General features: G+C 41.6%; 1 protein-coding gene across 3 annotated transcripts; it reads right to left on the bottom strand.

Moving 5' to 3' along the window:
• Window positions 1-3708: 3708 nt before the first annotated feature.
• On the bottom strand, window positions 3709-20194 carry cd2bp2 (CD2 (cytoplasmic tail) binding protein 2). 3 transcript variants are annotated; one of them, XM_034190711.1, is made up of 7 exons: window positions 20108-20194; window positions 19808-19886; window positions 19170-19299; window positions 13939-14096; window positions 13278-13863; window positions 13104-13189; window positions 3709-4066 (listed from the first exon to the last, which is right to left on the bottom strand). In XM_034190711.1, the coding sequence occupies exons 2-7, from the start codon at window positions 19880-19882 to the stop codon at window positions 3956-3958; spliced, it is 1146 nt and encodes a 381-aa protein (XP_034046602.1). In that variant the 5' UTR covers window positions 19883-19886; window positions 20108-20194; the 3' UTR covers window positions 3709-3955. The 3 variants fall into 3 exon arrangements, with proteins under 3 accessions (XP_034046602.1, XP_034046603.1, XP_034046604.1); XM_034190712.1 differs by having other exon boundaries at window positions 19808-19916; window positions 20121-20158; XM_034190713.1 differs by having other exon boundaries at window positions 20121-20156.
• Window positions 20195-21118: the final 924 nt, after the last annotated feature.

Here is a 21118-nt window from a genome sequence, read left to right on the forward strand (position 1 = left end):
TTCATGCATTTATTTCCTCTAGGCTGGACTATTGTAATTCATTATTATCAGGTTGTCCTAAAAGTTCCCTAAAAAGCCTTCAGTTAATTCAAAATGCTGCAGCTAGAGTACTGACGGGGACTAGGAGAGAGCATATCTCACCCATATTGGCCTCTCTTCATTGGCTTCCTGTTAATTCTAGAATAGAATTTAAAATTCTTCTTCTTACTTATAAGGTTTTGAATAATCAGGTCCCATCTTATCTTAGGGACCTCGTAGTACCATATCACCCCAATAGAGCGCTTCGCTCTCAGACTGCAGGCTTACTTGTAGTTCCTAGGGTTTGTAAGAGTAGAATGGGAGGCAGAGCCTTCAGCTTTCAGGCTCCTCTCCTGTGGAACCAGCTCCCAATTCAGATCAGGGAGACAGACACCCTCTCTACTTTTAAGATTAGGCTTAAAACTTTCCTTTTTGCTAAAGCTTATAGTTAGGGCTGGATCAGGTGACCCTGAACCATCCCTTAGTTATGCTGCTATAGACGTAGACTGCTGGGGGGTTCCCATGATGCACTGTTTCTTTCTCTTTTTGCTCTGTATGCACCACTCTGCATTTAATCATTAGTGATTGATCTCTGCTCCCCTCCACAGCATGTCTTTTTCCTGGTTCTCTCCCTCAGCCCCAACCAGTCCCAGCAGAAGACTGCCCCTCCCTGAGCCTGGTTCTGCTGGAGGTTTCTTCCTGTTAAAAGGGAGTTTTTCCTTCCCACTGTAGCCAAGTGCTTGCTCACAGGGGGTCGTTTTGACCGTTGGGGTTTTACATAATTATTGTATGGCCTTGCCTTACAATATAAAGCGCCTTGGGGCAACTGTTTGTTGTGATTTGGCGCTATATAAAAAAATTGATTGATTGATTGATTGATAAATCAGGGCTGTGAAATGAAAATTGTGAAATCTGAGGAAAATTTGCAAGGGGTCAAGCCGGGGTCTAGGGCTTGCGGGGCCCCAGAAACCAACCTAATTTTGTATCTAATGATACATTTTCAGCATCTCCTGGAAGAAAAAAAAAAAATCTCAAAAGTGCATATTTAAATGATCCTAGACTCAACCTTTCATTTGAACTGTCAATGATAATGTTGAAATCGAATATGACGTGGAAGTAGGACCTGGAATGATTTTCCTTTTAATTGTAAACCAAATTATGCATCAACTCAGAACAATTAAACTACATGAAATTCAAGAAGACTGAAAATAGTTAAAGTATTTCAAAAACCACAGCTAAGCTTGGAGAATATTTTAAAAATCTGGGTAAAATATCAATAACACACATTATAGTAAAAAAGCCACATATTGTTGTGTAAATTCCTGTAAATCAAGTGTCCTTTTTCCCATGAAAAGTCTACATTAATAAAAACTCATTTACATTCTTGTGTAAAATCATGTAAATCAATTCAAAGTCACATTGTCTTTTTTCTAATGAGTCTAGATTAATAATAATAATAAAAAAATGTCACATAAAGTTGTCTAAAATCCTGTTTGAACAGCACGTTTATTTTCCAGGGAGAAAAATTCTTACCGTTTCTTGATGACACAGTTCATTTTTTCCGTTGATCTTTCAGATGTGTTCATGAAGCCAGCGACAATTTCACATTTTCTTGTCCTTGTTAAATATTTTCAAACTGTCTTTCTCACCATCTTTGCTCTGTATGATGTCACTCAACAGACATGCCACAAAATTCTTCTTTTAAAAACTTGAGAGCTCTAAGTTTGCGATGTCCACATGCTAAGTTTAGCTTAAGTGTCTTGCAGAGTACAATACCAACACCTCCCTCCTCCCCATGATGAAATCCTCGGAACTCCTTAAAGTTTTCACAGCCCTGATAAATAGCTAAAGGCCCATGCATCTAAAATACAGATGTGCAAATGTAGGGCTACAGAGCGTAAGACTGGTTAAGAATAAGATGCACTGAATGCCAGTCGTTTCAGCAAGACTCATGGAGGCCATAAGTGCTTACAACATAAGATATTTTAGTTGAGCCAGCTCAATATTGTGACTTGTTAAGCTGACACAACATTGTGCATTTAAATTATTTAAAAATAAGTTTTTTTTATCATTATTTTTGAGTTGGTTTGACTTGCTGAATTAAGTAGATGTAGCAAACTTAAATGTTTGTACTAGAATTGTATGTTTAAGCTGGAATTATTACCCCCTTACATGATTTTTTACGTGTGTATCAGTGACCTGGTGACTCTAAATTGTCTATAAGTGTGTGTGAATGTGTTTGTGTGTCTGTATGTGGCCCTGTGACAGTCTGGCATCCTGTCCAGGGTGAAACCGCCTGCACCTTCACTACTGGGACAGACTCCACCACCAATCTTTAACTGGAAAAAAATAGATGGATGGAGTATATATGCACTGGGTTACAAGTGTTTTATCCAACAAACTTTTTTTTAAAATAAACCTTAAAAATGTAATGAAGAATTGCTCTACATAATACCTCAATCATAACTTGGTCCAGTAAAATCTGATGTTTCTGTATGATATTTAATATTATTTTAGAAATTGAATGAATATTTTGAGGGGTGACACTCTAGCAGCCTCTACTGGCCAGACACCCAACTAAAAACATACCTGCAAGCAACAAAGATCATCAAAAGAGAGAAAACAGATGTTGCAACTGGGACCATCAACGACATTCCCATGTAAAACCCACGCACATCATCCCTAGATCAACCCCACTATCCCATATTGCTTGCCACTGATGGATTGCCGTGACAATGAAGACTGAACACTGGGTACGTCATGCTCATAGATGCACATTAGCTAACGAGCCAGAAGTTGGATTTAAAAAATGGACAGTTTTGCTGGGGATGATACCAAAACCCAAAATACTGCTCCAGAACATTTTGAAACCTTTGTAACACCAGTTTCAAAACACTGTTTTGGAATCTGTATAGCAAGGAAGACATCACGTGCTGTGCTAGAGAGAGACTTATGCTGTGTTCAGGACCCCTTTAAAGTTTGGAGATTTGACCTCTAGCACAGGAAAAAATACCTTGAATGCTACATCGGCACAAAAATTTGAGCTCAGAAACTCATGAGGAAATTGAGCAACCCGAGGTACGAGTTGACATCACAACCAATGACAGCCCCCACACATCAGCAAAACATTCCACAATTTAATTTAGCTCAAAGATAACATTAGCGCCACACTACTGTGGAAGTAGTCGATGATTAAACTTAACGAAGTAATAATCTCATGAACACTTTTCCTGTTGTAGGGTTTTTTTTTATACCAGGTCTTTCTGAATGTCCGAGGGTTCTGATCGCAGCAATACTATGCCATTTCAAAAGGTTCCATTTGATTTATCCCTTGTGGTGTCAAAACATAAAACAAGCCAATCAACATGGACCGCAGCATTCCAATTCAAACTAAGTAAAAGCTGCATGATTTATGGGCTCCTCGTTTGTTCTTCCTCAAACTGATTGCTGGTTGATTTTAAAAGAGCAGATAATGGTGATGAACTTAAGACAGTAGTTAAGATATATGGGATCAATCGAAAGACAATATGCCTACAACTTACTCAACAGTGGCACCTACTGGACAGTTCAGGAATGAGCATCCCTATCAAGTTATGAAAGCGCTAGTTAGTTCATGGTTTGTACATGCAGTGGTTCCCAATGCTGATCTTGGGTGGACCCCAACCCCCCCCAAAGTCACAGCTACATGACTGAATGTACGAAACATCTAGTTTTAATCATCTTGTCAAGAGCATTACAATAAATCCAAATTGTGATTTATTTCTTCAGGGGGGAAAAAATGGCCAAAATAAACAACTCAATTATAGGAATTATTTAAAACAATATGCAGACAACAAAGCTACTTTTAAAATGACAAAAGTGATGATTGTGGGAAGAAAGGAAGCATGAATGTGATGGTGATCATTCTGGTTGTGATTTGCTTGAAGCTCGACTTAAATTATGTATAGAGATCAAAGTCCAGTCTCCTGGAGTTGTAGAACTGAGCGCCTTCTTGGTCCACCCTCCTGCAGTAAACTCCACTGCTGAAATAGCCTTCATCCACCCAGTCCTACAAAACAGACAAAGAGATGCTAAACAGAAACTGTCTGCTATTCTGTGAAGGGAAATATGAATGTTTTCAGGAAAATACGTTTTCAAGAGAAAACAAATATACAAACCAATTTAATAAAGGTTTAATACGACAAACATCAAAGACGTCAGCACTTTTGTTGTTGAGTGCACTGCTGTTGGACTGTCATACAAATTAAATAAATGGACTGCATTTACAACCCCAATTCCAATGAAGTTGGGACGTTGTGTAAAATGTAAATAAAAACAGAATACAATGATTTGCAAATCCTCTTCAACCTATAGTCAATCAATCAATCAATCAATTTTTTTTATATAGCGCCAAATCACAACAAACAGTTGCCCCAAGGCACTTTATATTGTAAGGCAAGGCCATACAATAATTATGTAAAACCCCAACGGTCAAAACGACCCCCTGTGAGCAAGCACTTTGCTACAGTGGGAAGGAAAAACTCCCTTTTAACAGGAAGAAACCTCCAGCAGAACCAGGCTCAGGGAGGGGCAGTCTTCTGCTGGGACTGGTTGGGGCTGAGGGAGAGAACCAGGAAAAAGACATGCTGTGGAGGGGAGCAGAGATCAATCACTAATGATTAAATGCAGAGTGGTGCATACAGAGCAAAAAGAGAAAGAAACAGTGCATCATGGGAACCCCCCAGCAGTCTAAGTCTATAGCAGCATAACTAAGGGATGGTTCAGGGTCACCTGATCCAGCCCTAACTATAAGCTTTAGCAAAAAGGAAAGTTTTAAGCCTAATCTTAAAAGTAGAGAGGGTGTCTGTCTCCCTGATCTGAATTGGGAGCTGGTTCCACAGGAGAGGAGCCTGAAAGCTGAAGGCTCTGCCTCCCATTCTACTCTTACAAACCCTAGGAACTACAAGTAAGCCTGCAGTCTGAGAGCGAAGCGCTCTATTGGGGTGATATGGTACTACGAGGTCCCTAAGATAAGATGGGACCTGATTATTCAAAACCTTATAAGTAAGAAGAAGAATTTTAAATTCTATTCTAGAATTAACAGGAAGCCAATGAAGAGAGGCCAATATGGGTGAGATATGCTCTCTCCTTCTAGTCCCCGTCAGTACTCTAGCTGCAGCATTTTGAATTAACTGAAGGCTTTTTAGGGAACTTTTAGGACAACCTGATAATAATGAATTACAACAGTCCAGCCTAGAGGAAATAAATGCATGAATTAGTTTTTCAGCATCACTCTGAGACAAGACCTTTCTAATTTTAATAAAAAATGAGGTGGGCTTCATAGATAATTGGCAAAGCTTCTGGGGAAAACCTGGTCTTGTTAGGAGAGACGGCATCCATCCCACTTTGGATGGAGCAGCTCTCATTTCTAGAAATCTGGCCAGTTTTCTTAAATCCTCCAAACCGTGACTATCCAGGGTTGGGACCAGGAAGCAGAGTTGTAGTCTTACACACCTCTCTGCAGCTTCTCTCCCCCTGCCATCCCCTCATTACCCCATCCCCGTAGAGACGGTGCCTGCTCCCAGACTACCAATAGCCAGCAAAAATCTATTTAAGCATAAAAATTCAAAAAGAAAATATAGCACCTTCAACTGCACCACAGACTAAAACAGTTAAATGTGGTCTATTAAACATTAGGTCTCTCTCTTCTAAGTCCCTGTTGGTAAGTGATATAATAATTGATCAACATATTGATTTATTCTGCCTTACAGAAACCTGGTTACAGCAGGATGAATATGTTAGTTTAAATGATAACAATACGTCTTTGGGATGGTTATGAGTAATTTTTTCTCTAATAGTTAAAATTTTGTTAGCAAAGAAAGTCATGAAGTCATTACTAGTTAAAGTTAATGGAATACTCAGCTCAATAGAGCTCTGACTCTTTGTCAGCCTGGCTACAGTGCTGAAAAGAAACCTGGGGTTGTTCTTATTTTCTTCAATTAGTGATGAGTAGAAAGATGTCCTAGCTTTACGGAGGGCTTTTTTATAGAGCAACAGACTCTTTTTCCAGGCTAAGTGAAGATCTTCTAAATTAGTGAGACGCCATTTCCTCTCCAACGTACGGGTTATCTGCTTTAAGCTACGAGTTTGTGAGTTATACCACGGAGTCAGGCACTTCTGATTTAAAGCTCTCTTTTTCAGAGGAGCTACAGCATCCAAAGTTGTCTTCAATGAGGATGTAAAACTATTGACGAGATACTCTATCTCACTTACAGAGTTTAGGTAGCTACTCTGCCCTGTGTTGGTATATGGCATTAGAGAACATAAAGAATCATATCCTTAAACCTAGTTACAGCGCTTTCTGAAAGACTTCTAGTGTAATGAAACTTATTCCCCACTGCTGGGTAGTCCATCAGAGTAAATGTAAATGTTATTAAGAAATGATCAGACAGAAGGGAGTTTTCAGGGAATACTGTTAAGTCTTCAATTTCCATACCATAAGTCAGAACAAGATCTAAGATATGATTAAAGTGGTGGGTGGACTCATTTACATTTTGAGCAAAGCCAATAGAGTCTAATAACAGATTAAATGCAGTGTTGAGGCTGTCATTCTCAGCATCTGTGTGGATGTTAAAATCGCCCACTATAATTATCTTATCTGAGCTAAGCACTAAGTCAGACAAAAGGTCTGAAAATTCACAGAGAAACTCACAGTAACGACCAGGTGGACGATAGATAATAACAAATAAAACTGGTTTTTGGGACTTCCAATTTGGATGGACAAGACTAAGAGTCAAGCTTTCAAATGAATTAAAGCTCTGTCTGGGTTTTTGATTAATTAATAAGCTGGAATGGAAGATTGCTGCTAATCCTCCGCCTCGGCCCATGCTACGAGCATTCTGACAGTTAGTGTGACTCGGGGGTGTTGACTCATTTAAACTAACATATTCATCCTGCTGTAACCAGGTTTCTGTAAGGCAGAATAAATCAATATGTTGATCAATTATTATATCATTTACCAACAGGGACTTAGAAGAGAGAGACCTAATGTTTAATAGACCACATTTAACTGTTTTAGTCTGTGGTGCAGTTGAAGGTGCTATATTATTTTTTCTTTTTGAATTTTTATGCTTAAATAGATTTTTGCTGGTTATTGGTAGTCTGGGAGCAGACACCATCTCTATGGGGATGGGGTAATGAGGGGATGGCAGGGGGAGAGAAGCTGCAGAGAGGTGTGTAAGACTACAACTCTGCTTCCTGGTCCCAACCCTGGATAGTCACGGTTTGGAGGATTTAAGAAAATTGGCCATTTTTCTAGAAATGAGAGCTGCTCCATCCAAAGTGGGATGGATGCCGTCTCTCCTAACAAGACCAGGTTTTCCCCAGAAGCTTTGCCAATTATCTATGAAGCCCACCTCATTTTTTGGACACCACTCAGACAGCCAGCAATTCAAGGAGAACATGCGGCTAAACATGTCACTCCCGGTCCGATTGGGGAGGGGTCCAGAGAAAACTACAGAGTCCGACATTGTTTTTGCAAAGTTACACACCGATTTAATGTTAATTTTAGTGACCTCCGATTGGCGCAACCGGGTGTCATTACTACCGATGTGAATTACAATCTTACCAAATTTACGCTTAGCCTTAGCCAGCAGTTTCAAATTTCCTTCAATGTCGCCTGCTCTGGCCCCCGGAAGACAATTGACTATGGTTGCTGGTGTCGCTAACTTCACATTTCTCAAAACAGAGTCGCCAATAACCAGAGTTTGATCCTCGGCGGGTGTGTCGTCGAGTGGGGAAAAACGGTTAGAGATGTGAACGGGTTGGCGGTGTACACGGGGCTTCTGTTTAGGGCTACGCTTCCTCCTCACAGTCACCCAGTCAGCCTGCTTTCCCGGCTGCTCGGGATCTGCCAGGGGGTAACTAACGGCGGCTAAGCTACCTTGGTCCGCACCGACTACAGGGGCCTGGCTAGCTGTAGAATTTTCCACGGTGCCGAGCCGAGTCTCCAATTCGCCCAGCCTGGCCTCCAAAGCTATGAATAAGCTGCACTTATTACAAGTACCGTTACTGCTAAAGGAGGCCGAGGAATAACTAAACATTTCACACCCAGAGCAGAAAAGTGCGGGAGAGACAGGAGAAGCCGCCATGCTAAATCGGCTAAGAGCTAGTAGCTGCGCTAAGCTAGCGGATTCCTAAAAACACACAAAGTGAATAATGTGTAAATAATTTAGAGGTGATTCAGCAGAAGGAGTGCTTTAGTTAAGGCACGTGAAGATTACACTGGGAAACAAATCGTAATCTAGATAACTAGATCAATCTAACTGCGCAGATTAAACAGCTAACAGATACAGAAAAACACCGCTGTGCTCCGGAACAGGAAGTGATACAATACCGCAGTGAGTGCCAACCACCAGTAGAGGCAAGCAATAGTCAATTGAATACACCACAAAGACAAGATATTTAATGTTCAAACTGATAAACTTTGTTTTTGTGCAAAAAAGCTGGTACAGTGGTATGTTTCCCACTGTGTTACATCACCTTTCCTTCTAACAACACTCAATAAGCATTTGGGAACTGAGGACACTAATTGTTGAAGCTTTGTAGGTGGAATTCTTTCCCATTCTTGCTTGATGTACGACTTCAGTTGTTCAACAGTCCGGGGTCTCCGTTGTCATATTTTGTGCTTCATAATGTGCCACACATTTTCAATGGGCGACAGGTCTGGACTGCAGGCAGGCCAGTCTAGTACCCGCACTGTTTTACTATGAAGCCACGCTGTTGTAACACGTGCAGAATGTGGCTTGGCATTGTCTTGCTGAAATAAGCAGGGACGTCCCTGAAAAAGACGTTGCTTGGATGGCAGCATGTGTTGTTCCAAAACCCGGATGGACCTTTCAGCATTGATGGTGCCATCACAGCTGTGTAAGTTGTCCATGTCATGGGCACTAACACACCCCCATACCATCACAGATGCTGGCTTTTGAACTTTGCACTGGTAACAATCTGGATGGTCTTTTTCCTTTTTTGTCTGGAGGACACGATGTCCATGATTTCCAAAAACAATTTGAAATGTGGACTCATCAGACCACAGCACACTTTTCCACTTTGTGTCTGTCCATTTCAAATGATGTTGGGCCCAGAGAAGGCAGCGGTGTTTCTGGATGTTGTTGATGTATGACTTTCACTTTGCATGGTAGTTTTAACTTGCACTTGTAGATGTAGCGACGAACTGTGTTAACTGACAATAGTTTTCTGAAGTGTTCCTGAGCCCACGTGGTAAGATCCTTTACACAATGATATCAGTTTTTAATGCAGTGCCGCCTGAGGGATCAAAGGTCACGGACATTCAGTGTTGGTTTTCAGCCTTGCCTCTTATGTATAGAAAGTTCTCCAGATTCTCTGAATCTTCTGATTATTTTATGGGCTGTAGATGATGGAATTCCTAAATTCCTTGCAACTGAAAGTTGAGACACATAAACTATAACTGTTTGACTACTTTTTAATGCAGTTGTTCACAAAGTGGTGATCCTCGCCCCATCTTTGCTTGTGAACTGCTGACTTTTTTGAGGATGCCCCTTTTATACCCAATCATGACACTCACCTGTTTCCAATTAAACTGTTCACCTGTGGAATGTTCCAAACAGGTGTTCTTTGAGCACTATTGACCCTGTCCCAGCTTTTTTGAAACATGTTGCAGGCATCCATTTCAAAATGAGCAGATATTTGCGCAAAAACAGAAAAGTCTATCAGTTTGAACATTAAATATCTTGCCTTTGTGGTGTATTCAATTGAATATAGGTTGAAGAGGATTTGAAATCATTGTATTCTGTTTTTATTTACATTTTACACAACGTCCCAACTTCATTGGAATTGTGGTTCTATATAGCACTTTTCCATCTGCATCAGACACTCAAAGCACTTTACATATTAATACCTCATATTCACCTCGATGTCAGGGTGCTGCCATACAAGGCGCCCACTACACACTGGGAGCAACTACGGGATTAAGGACCTTGCCCAAGGGCCCTTAGTGATTTTCCGGTCAGGCTGGGATTTGAACCGAGGATCTTCTGGGCTCAAGCCCAATGCTTAACCACTAGACCATCACTTCCCTAAATAAAGTGTAGACCAGGGGTGCCCACACGTTTTTGGCTTGTGAGCTACTTTTAAAATGACCAAGTCCTACATTACAACACTAAACACACAGCAATTAACTTAGTGCAGAACTGTAGTAAAACGTAGTCCCAGAGTAATACTGACTTAAACATTTTAGTTGTTAAAATTCTTCTTCTTATTATTATTGTTATAAGTAGTAATATTTAATAGTACGAAAAAAGGTCTTCAAATGCGGACCTTTAATCCAGTGGTGTTGCCAGGGGCATGTCCTCTTTCTGTCTGGATTCGCCCCTGGTTTGCTGTCTGAGCAGGAAGAATGGATAACGTGTATTTATACAGGAAGTACAAAGGTAAGAAGGTTTTATCAGAGCTTTATACGTCATGCTGTTCTCAGAGACTTTAGGGAGGGAGCAAAAAAAGCATTAGCATTTTCTTAACACGGCGCAGGTCTTTAGCTGTTTTTAGTTTAACCACAGCAAGGACACACACAGAGCAGCACAGAGTTTTAAAGGGTAAAAATGTCTTGAAAGCTCAGTGCAGGTGTGCTGTTGTCACTGCACTTTGAGACAGAGAGATGATAACTGTTTTTTTTTTTTTTTTTAACTCGGAGCTGATAAACAAACAGCTCGCAGCATCAAATACTAAAAGTGGGCAAAGTGGGCAGGCTGAACCCGACCACCCCTCGCTACTGGCCAGTTTTAATGCCATGCAATCTACCCACTGTACCTTTTGCAACTGGTGGATGGGGCACCCCTGGTCTGCACCATCCTGGTGTACAGCACTTTGAGATGACTTGTGTTACAATCCAAATGGTTGAATAGCCACAATAAAGTGTGTGTGCTGACAAAACCAAATTACGCTGGATACTTAACACTATCGGTGCCAAAAGTACAGAATGAATATTTACTCCTAAAATAATTGTTATTCATAGTGTTCTTACATTATTATCTTTATGTCCCATTTCAGATGATTTAATAAAAGATGACACCTTTAGTTTCAGCAAAAAAGTATCAACATGGGTTTCCTACCAATCACCTGTTTTTGAATTTTGTGATTTTCTAACTTTTGAGAATGCAGTAAGTCACATCACAGTACAGAAAAATTGTCATATGATGTGCAGACAATTATTTAAGCTGTAATTAAGCTCTGAGCTGCCATATTTTATCTGCCATATACTGAAATCCTCAGTATTTTGCTGCATTGAAATGCGTTGTACAGACTGCACATATCCATGTAGTTAGTGCCTTTTACCTTCTGTAAAACAAGCCATAGAAATTACCTCAGGTTATATTAAATCTTATGTGAACACAAGCATCTGTGTAAGTGCAGTTTTCCACCATTTATCTCTGGCATTGATGCGCATGAAAAACAGTGTGTCTTTCTTTGGCTCACCTATATTGTCTGGGCAAAATAGCACACAAACAAAATAAATACATCAAAACACCTCAGTTTTTTTTTTTTTTTTTATGAACACTACGAGTCAAACTTTGGACACACTTGTCCAACCTTTTAACTGGTACTATATGACAGGATCCCCTGCTATTCACCAGAAGCACATACTGCCAAATTTCAGCACCACCCAAGATGCCCATTTCTTTTAACTTTCATCCTTTTTCACAGTCAGTGTAAGAGAATGTTTTTATAACACACAAGATGTCCGCACCTCAGAGAAAATGAAACTCCATTATGCTGCCATGAACTTTATGCCGAAATAGGTCAGTGCGTGTGACTGCGACCATAGCCATGTCAAAACTGGGCTTCAACCACACAATCTCTGACCAAATCCAAATGACTTGCGTGTCCGTGCGTGTGTGCAATTTTTATTAACAGCCTCAAATGCGATCAGATGTTCTGGGCACACAGAGGAAATATGTCCTGTGTGATCGGTATGCCACCTGTGTGTCCAGAAGAAAAGCCAACTGCCCTGACACGGGCTTCCCAACACAACAAAGAAGTTTTGAGTTGAGAAAATGTGTCTTTACAGTCATGTCGATGACTGTGGTAGGTGGGTGCACCCCTTAGGATTCAGGCTTTCAGCACCCTGGACCCTGCCATCAGAAATGTATCTGCATGTGGTGAAAGTGAAAAGTGTCCAACATGTTGAGCCATTCATTTACGTTGTCAGTGACATTCATTTTTCTAGGCCATCAGAAAAAAGCTTATGGAATCATGAGGTTCCCAAACAGAGGTGTTTGGAGATGCTGATACCTTTGCAGGGGAAAGGAAGGTCCACGTCTTTGGAGGTGCTGGTGTGCCGGTCTTACTGTTTGGTTGCAAGACATGGACTCTAACTAGTTATCCAAAGCAACGACGAGATCTATTTGGCACTCGGTCTCTTCAGAGGATCCTTGGGTACTGCTGGAATGACTTTCTGCCAAATGAACAGTAACTTACAGAAATTCAGATGAGTATACTATGACATTTTAGCCATGTGGTGCATTTCTCTGGGCACATCCTAGCATGCAGGTGCCTCAGTGCTAGGGACCAAAGCAGCTGGAGAAGGCCCAGAGGATGTGGACAGAATTGGAAAGCATCTTTCTGTCACTGCCAGGTATAGCTGGTCCCTTGGCCTCTTATGCAGTTGTGTCCAACTCAGATGTTGAGGGAGGTCTGACTGAGTGGGGGGTGAGACTACCCAAGCATGGCTGATTGCAGTGCACAGATGGTATGGTGCAATCACCTGATCAGTGACTTGTTGACATGAAGCTTAAAACATATTTGCAGAGCTGTAGAGGAGTAGTGGACTTCTCTTTACAACCCACATTAAATGCACCAGGTGATGGAAATCAAAAACATTTCCAACTTAAAGAATATCACATAGAGTTCAAGTAAACCACTCAATAAGAAATAATGAAAAATGTTTGACTATAACATATAAAGTTTTTCTTTAATGTAACCTGATTATTTTAAATGAATAGTTATAACATTTGCATGCAACTGTAGCAAAATGGGTGTGGGTTCAGATCAGAAATAGTAAAATGGAATACCTGCATCTGCTGACTGCTGAAGGGGCCATAAATTTCTGAATTCTCCTTATTTTCCCATTTGTACTCCCACATCACTTCATCACTCACTGAGGGAGAGACAATAAGATGAAACAAAAAAATTGTTGCAGTGCTGCAAGCAAACGCACAACCTGATTACAGCAACGGCGGTGTAACCTCTCTTATCGTCGGCCTCCTCTTTGTCCTGTGATTTGCCACCACACTTTGCATCTAATTCATCTGCAAACATGTCAAGTTCATCATCTTCATCGTCACCCTGAGGTTTCTCCTTTACAGCTGGACATCTGCTCTTCAGCAAATACGCCAGTTTTTCATGCGTTTGCTGATAGATCTCAAACATTCCAGATGCAACCAGTCTGTCAGCCAGAGCCGTGAGCCTCTCAAGCTTTTCTGTATCTCTCTTCACCTCTGTTGTGGGTTCACGCTCTCCCTTCAGCTTTCCTTTCTTCCGTACTTCGAGGCCTCCGAGTCGACGGAGTGCTGAGGTGACCGTCTCCCCGGGTAGCAACAGTTCGACGACAGCTTTGGTGAGCTCCTGTTGTGTGTAAAATGCCAGCGGATCCTCAGGAGGCTCTGCCTCTTCCTCCTCCTCCTCCTCCTCTTCATTGTTGTTGTCTTTGTTGGCCTGTTGCTCCTCTCTCTGTTTTTCTTCTTCTGCCTCATCCTCGTCACCTGCTCTGCGTCTCCGTTTGGCTCCAAGACCTTTTTTCTTTTGTTTAAAGGGTTTTTCTTTTATCTTCACCTGTAAAAACAAACGTGTGTTACTGGCTTGATAAACTTTTAAACATATAGCAGAAATCTTTAAAAAAATCATTACCCAGTCAATGTTGTCCAGCCAGTTATCTCGAATCTGTTGTTCCTTTTTGACGAAGTAGTTTCCCTCTGAGTCAAAGTGTCCTTCCTGCATCTCCTCTTCCAGGTTGAAGGGTGTGATAGAAACTCCTTCGTCAAAGTCAATCGTTGCGTCCTCTTGACCTGATAACAAATTTGGCACAGTCTTAAATAAAACAGCTGCTGACACTGTTGTCTAACAATGTTTTATTATAATTACTGGCACTATTTAGCGAGGTAACAAGAACCCAGATTCTTCTTGTCATGACCCTGTTTCATCTACAAATCCCTCAAACTCAGCTGAGGACAACCCTCAGGCAAACTAAATCACAAGTTGTAGGAGCAGGGTAGCCAAAGGCCCGAGAACCTGCTGACGTCTCCTTAAACCTGGGAACACAGAGCAAGCTCATATCCTGTGATCACAAGGCACAAGATGGCACAAGTTTTAACAAGTTCAAAGAGAGTTCTTGCATCAGAATCTCTATCAGTACCGGGTGTTGTGTATCGGAATCAGGCTAGACCCGGAAAAAATGCGGACAGCCCATCTCTCGAATAGTGAGGTTGCAAAGGAGTAGATGTGGTGAATGAAGGATGGTGAGTTTAAATACTGAGGGTCAACTGTCCAAAGTAATGGAGACTGTGATTTGCAACAAAAGGATATCTGCAAGCGTGAAGGGCCAGCAAAGTTAGGACAGCTTGGACATGTACAGAGGAGGGACCCAGCGTTAATTCAGGAAAAGGCTGCTGATGATGGAGCCACAAGGCAAGAGAAGAGGGGGGCCAAAGAGGAGACTGATGCATGGTAAGGATGTGTAGGTGGTTGGGATGACAGAAGAAGATGCAGAGGACAGGGTGAGATGGAAATGATTGATCTGCTGTGACCCCGAACTGGTCAGTTCAAATCTGTAGGCAGGTTTGCACATCTAGAAACACACAGGAAATGATTCAATCATTCAACTGCCCCCACCATGGATCTGTGGTATTAACTGTACTAAGGACAATCAATCTGTTGGGGAGGTGATGGTCTACTCTAGATGTTAGAAAACTGGGCTTGTGACATTAAGGCTGAAAGTCAATTCTACCCCTCAGCCCTTCTTCTTACCCCTTCCCCTCCGTTTTGCGCAGGCACGAGAGACAAGAGGGGTGTCTCAATTCTCTTTTTGGAGCGAGGCGGAGGTGTTGTGAAGGTGTTGTAACACGGACCCACAACAGGGGGCGCAAATGAACGGACAATGGATAAGAAAAGGAGTAACAATTTAATGTTGTGAAGGCACACAACGGAATACAGACAGAAAAATAATGGATGCCAATTGTACATAAGAGGACTGTGGGCAGGCTCAAAGATAGGAGACCTCTGGTGATCGAAGAGCCGGGGCCCACACCGCTTCCACCACCAACGGCCTGAAGAACACCGGAGCCGCCAAGTCCTGAGTCCCCAGGTGGTCTCTGTCCTCCGTTGTCGGCCCTGGTACTGCTGGCAGACAAGAAACAGATGACGGTGAGTGTGAGTCCTCACGCCCAGCAACCTTTACACACAATTCCTCCGGGAGGGAAAACCTCCACCTCCAGATACGTTATCACTCGTGCAGCTCCTGTTTGTCCCTCTTCTGGATGGAGTGAGAGACGAAGACCGTCGTCCTCTCACTATCCGCCAATCCAATCTCCAACAGACTTCACAGGTGTACGGCTGCACAAAGATCACAATTTGAAAAAACACTCAGAAAGTACAGCAGAGAAGATTACCTCTAGTGGTAGATGATTTCTCGGCGAGGAGGTGGAGTTGTAATCCGCTTCTTATGAGGTGGTTGATGAGAGACAGCTGGTGTGGTTGACAAGTGACAGCTGTCACTTCCAATGGCTCCGGCGCCCTCTCATGCTTGAAGCCCGCACTCCAAGCAGGGCGCCGACTGGTGGTGGTGGGCCAGCAGTACCTCCTCTTCAGCGGCCCACACAACAGGAGGGGTAGGTGGAGGGCTTCAAACCCCTCCGTTTGGAGGGGTAGGAGGAGCTTACTGCTGTCTCCGAAAAAACAAACATGGCGCCGAAAGAGCCGCACAAATGAAGCGGCTTTTATTAAAAATTACGCTGTTTAGAAAGTTATAACTTGCCAAAAACTTTACAGGCAGTTGCCTATGACAGCAACGTGTATGCTGCTGGATGCATGTTGTGTATATTGTCGTTCTGAAGAATATCGTAACTTTGCTCGTGCGCTGAGGCGTTATAATGCATACACACGAACGCTACGATAAGACACGTTTATATCTCACAATGGAGAAAATCATGATAAAGGATAAGCACGTAAATTTGTATGTTCATAAATCTTTGGATAATAGCGACCCCTGTTGTTGGATTACAAGGTCTGTAACGTGTGTGTGTATTTTGTAAACAAACAGGGAGCCCTGAACACACTCGTCTTCTAATAAACGTTCAGGCAGAAAAGAAGAAGTTTCATCAGTGGGAATAAGTTGGAAAATATATACACACACATGTACATGTGTAACACATAACCTGACGTCCTAACAGACTGATATTATTTGTCAAGGAAATTTCTAAAGGAAATAGGGCTGGATGCAAAAAATGGGAGAATTTGAAAAAGATATATACTAGATGCAGCCCAAAACATACATACAGGTGCTGGTCATATAATTAGAATATCATGAAAAAGTTGATTTATTTCATTAATTCCATTCAAAAAGTGAAACATGTATACATTCATTCCACAGACTGATATATTTTGTGTTTATTTACTTTAAATAAACTGTTTTCCTGTTTCATCATTAGTATTTTATATGATTGTGTCTTTTTTTATTCTTTTTATTATTTTACTTCTTTTACTTATTCATGTTTTAAATTTTTTTTTATTGTGTTTTAATCTTATTTCATTTTATTCTGCTTTTAAATGATGTTTGTGAAGCGCCTTGAGGCGATTAGTCGTGATTTGGCACTATATAAATTAATAAATTATTATTATTATAAATTATTTTAATTACTAATTAATTCATTACTAATCAATCAATTAATGATCAAACAATATTAATTACCATTATTGATTAATTATTAGTATTATTAACATTAGGAGGGGCTGGGGAGTGCGCCGGGAGTACGGGGTCCGGGGCCCTTTGCTAAGGGCTAAACGGTCCCTGTAAGACCGCAGCAGGCGTTTGGGAAACACCCTGGACACGCTGGAGGGAATACATCTCTCGGCTGGCTTGGGAACGCCTTGGGGTTCCCCCGGAGGAGCTGGGAGAGGTGTGTGTGCATCGGGAGGTCTGGGTGGCTTTGCTTGAGCTGCTGCCCCCGCGACCCGACTCCGGATAAAGCGGAAGAAAATGGATGGATGGATGGAAATGACTAATTAATTAATTATTAATACTATTAATTATTATTATTAGAAATTACAAATTAATTAAATTAATTAATTAAATTAATCAACATGACATGATTGCGATGCATTGAAGAAATCTGCGACTTCTTCTATTTCTTTGCATTTACGCAGAAAGGCGAGAAAATAAAAAAAGCACACAGGCTACTGCAACAAGTTGCATTTCGGTTGCCATGTTAACAAACAGTGAAGACGGCAGTTTGACACGGCAGTTTTTTTTTCTCCTAAGGTGGAGGGGTGTCTCAATTCATAGGGCTAGAGGCATACCCCCTCGCCTTACCCCTTGTTTTAAAGGGGTAGGTGTAGGGGGAGGGGTAGGGCCAAGGGGAAGGGGTAGGGGTACAAAAGAGAACTGAGATTGGGAGCAAAGCTGCTACCGGTGTTCACTTGAGTGCTACATATTTGTTTGATATGTCATTCAATGCGCATATTAAACAAATATGTAGGACTGCTTTTTTGCATTTACGCAATATCTCTAAAATTAGAAAGGTCTTGTCTCAGAGTGATGCTGAAAAACTAATTAATGCATTTATTTCCTCTAGGCTGGACTATTGTAATTCATTATTATCAGGTTGTTCTAAAAGTTCCCTGAAAAGCCTTCAGTTAATTCAAAATGCTGCAGCTAGAGTACTGACAGGGACTATCTCACCCATATTGGCCTCTCTTCATTGGCTTCCTGTTAATTCTAGAATAGAATTTAAAATTCTTCTTCTTACTTATAAGGTTTTGAATAATCAGGTCCCATCTTATCTTAGGGACCTCATAGTACCATATCACCCCAATAGAGCGCTTCGCTCTCAGACTGCAGGCTTACTTGTAGTTCCTAGGGTTTGTAAGAGTAGAATAGGAGGCAGAGCCTTCAGCTTTCAGGCTCCTCTCCTCTGGAACCAGCTCCCAATTCAGATCAGGGAGACAGACACCCTCTCTACTTTTAAGATTAGGCTTAAAACTTTCCTTTTTGCTAAAGCTTATAGTTAGGGCTGGATCAGGTGACCCTGAACCATCCCTTAGTTATGCTGCTATAGACTTAGACTGCTGGGGGGTTCCCATGATGCACTGTTTCTTTCTCTTTTTGCTCTGTATGCACCACTCTGCATTTAATCATTAGTGATTGATCTCTGCTCCCCTCCACAGCATGTCTTTTTCCTGGTTCTCTCCCTCAGCCCCAACCAGTCCCAGCAGAGGACTGCCCCTCCCTGAGCCTGGTTCTGCTGGAGGTTTCTGCCTGTTAAAAGGGAGTTTTTTCCTTCCCACTGTCGCCAAGTGATTGCTCACAGGGGGTCGTTTTGACCATTGGGGTTTGTACGTAATTATTGTATGGCCTTGCCTTACAATATAAAGCGCCTTGGGGCAACCGTTTGTTGTGATTTGGCACTATATAAATAAAATTGATTTGATTTTTGATTTGCTTTGTATGGCAGCACATCAACACTGGTGTGAGTGTGTGTATGGGTGAATGTGAGGTATCACTGTAAGGCACTCTGAGCATCTGGGTCAGTTGGAAAAACACCACAGAAATCCATTTACCACTCATCTTTCATTAGGAGGCTTAATTATTTTGAGCTGCAACTTAACATACTACTGTTATATAAGTCCTGTTGTGTAGACCTTACTTGTGTGAAGCGCCTTGAGGCAACTCTGTTGTGATTTGGCACTATATAAATGAAAATAAATTGAAATTGAAGTCATGATCAGGGCCTGTGAACACCCTTCCTTTGAAGATGTTCAGCTATGACAACACAATCTCTCCAGCAATTAAATCTCACTTGATAACTGCATTTCACACCATCACAAAAAGAGAAAGAGAGAGAGAAAAAGAAAGAAGAAAGGTATACCCTCAACATCATCGCTGGCCAGGATGTCGTATTTGCTGGTGTTCTTGTCATCACCTTCATCTTCTTCATCACTGTCAAGTGAATGTTTGTCCTTGAACCTGGAGCCTGGTCCACTGATAACCTGAAAACTCTAGGTCAGCAGCAAAAGAAAGAAAGAAAAAAGTTACTGTAATATCGCTTATCTATCTATCAATCAATCAATCAATGCATTGCTGTCTCGTGCTCATGGCTATCTGTGAAAAGATTTATGGTAACCTCTAAGAACTTTAACAGTTATCCACCTCTTCTGATGACATTTTTTTGGGTAATAACAACTTAACACATTAATGTCACCTCTATTACCAAAGTTAGTATAAATATGACATTAAACAACGAAATAAAACACCAAGTTAGGACAGCTGGAGAAGATGCACTCCAAGTTCCTCTGGACTAAAGGCAATCAGACATCTTTTTTTAAATCAGCATCACCACCTTTATGATGTCATAGGGCTAAAGATAACAGTAAGCAAAAACCTTATCTGGCAATGTCAAAAATACTGAATAAGCAAACAAGCTCTTCCTCGAGTCAAGGTCCGTGATCTCTCCAGAAATCATCCACTAATCTTTGCATTTTCAAACCTAACATGAGTAAAAATCACCTTTTTGCTCGGCGGATCGTCATCCAGGTCCAAGTCTCCATTATCGTCTTCAAATGTCACTTTCCTTTTCGGCATTCTGCTACAGCGGGAAAGAAACCAACAACGTAACCTGAAAAATACGAGAACGCGTGTTAGCTTAGATGCTACGTAAGGTTAGCCAACAAATCCAGAGCAAAGAAAGCATTTATTATAGTCCAAACTTCGACTACAGCTCGTACAACAAGTTAACGCTGAAAGACAACGTTTACACACGAACTGTTCCGCAGCATACAAATAAGTTAGCAAACTAATCGAACGTACAATCATCACAAACCTGACATAAAAATTCAAAGGACATTCGTTTCACTTCTTCTTCATTTGTTTATGTTTTTCCGACAGTGCAAAATCAAATGTACACACTACTGCCACTACCTGGGTAGGAGGGTGTACTGATTTAAAACTGCGGGAAATTTCTTAACTAAAATGACAAAATGTGATTTTATTCAAACACATAAAGTGTACTTTTTTGCCTTCTAAGATATTGTTAATAAATTGTGCTGATATTATGTGTAAATATGTGATATTATATCATTTCTTTCAAGATTTCCGCTTTTTGTGCCCCTCAAAGGATGCCACATCAGGTCAACCGTCTCCACCCTGTCCTCTCCATCTTCCTGTGTTAGGCTAACCATCTGCATGTCTTCTCTCAGCACATCCATAAACCTCCTCTTTGGCCTCCTTCTTCTACTTCTGCCTGATGGCTCCATCTTCAGCATCCTTCTCCCTATATACCCTCCATCTATTCTCTGCATCTTCCGTGTTCCTTTAACGTGCTCATTCCTGATCCTGTCCATCCTCATCCCTCCCAAAGAAAGATGTAGCATCTTCAGCTCCGCATCCTTTCTTTTTGTTAGTGGCACTACCTCTAAGCTATACAACATAGCTGGTATCACTACTGTCTTGTAAACTTTCCCCTTCACTCTTGCAGATATTCCTGTGTTAGAAATCACTCTTTTGCCACCCACTCCACCCTGCCTGCACTTTCTTCTGAACTGGGAGGGTTGGTAAGGTTAGACATTACCTCGGTAAGGCACCTTGAGGTGATGCATATTACTGTACAAGGAAGGATTACATGCACACCTACAGCCATGTGCTGCCTTTGCCTAAGTATGATCCAGCACACAGTGTTCCTCAGTGTTGAAGACCCCAGCAAATGGGCAAGGCCAAGGGCACACCCGTGTATTAGGAGGGACCTTATGTGACGGAGGCCAGCAGGAGTCGCTGTGCATGTGGTAGTCAGTAGGCCTCACTCCCCCAACAGCCAACCGATAC

Source organism: Thalassophryne amazonica, chromosome 16 (assembly GCF_902500255.1).
Source record: "Thalassophryne amazonica chromosome 16, fThaAma1.1, whole genome shotgun sequence".
NCBI lineage: Eukaryota > Metazoa > Chordata > Actinopteri > Batrachoidiformes > Batrachoididae > Thalassophryne > Thalassophryne amazonica.

What these genes read in the sequence shown, in the direction of transcription:
- cd2bp2 (XM_034190711.1), bottom strand. Translation starts at nt 19,882, where the DNA reads ATGCCGAAAAGGAAAGTGACATTTGAAGACGATAATGGAGACTTGGAC. An exon ending in GGCCAGCGATGATGTTGAGG is followed by an intron (nt 14,097 to 19,169) that starts GTATACCTTTCT and finishes ATTTGTTATCAG; the next exon opens with GTCAAGAGGACGCAACGATT. An exon ending in TCAGCAGTCAGCAGATGCAG is followed by an intron (nt 4,067 to 13,103) that starts GTATTCCATTTT and finishes TCTGTTTTGTAG; the next exon opens with GACTGGGTGGATGAAGGCTA.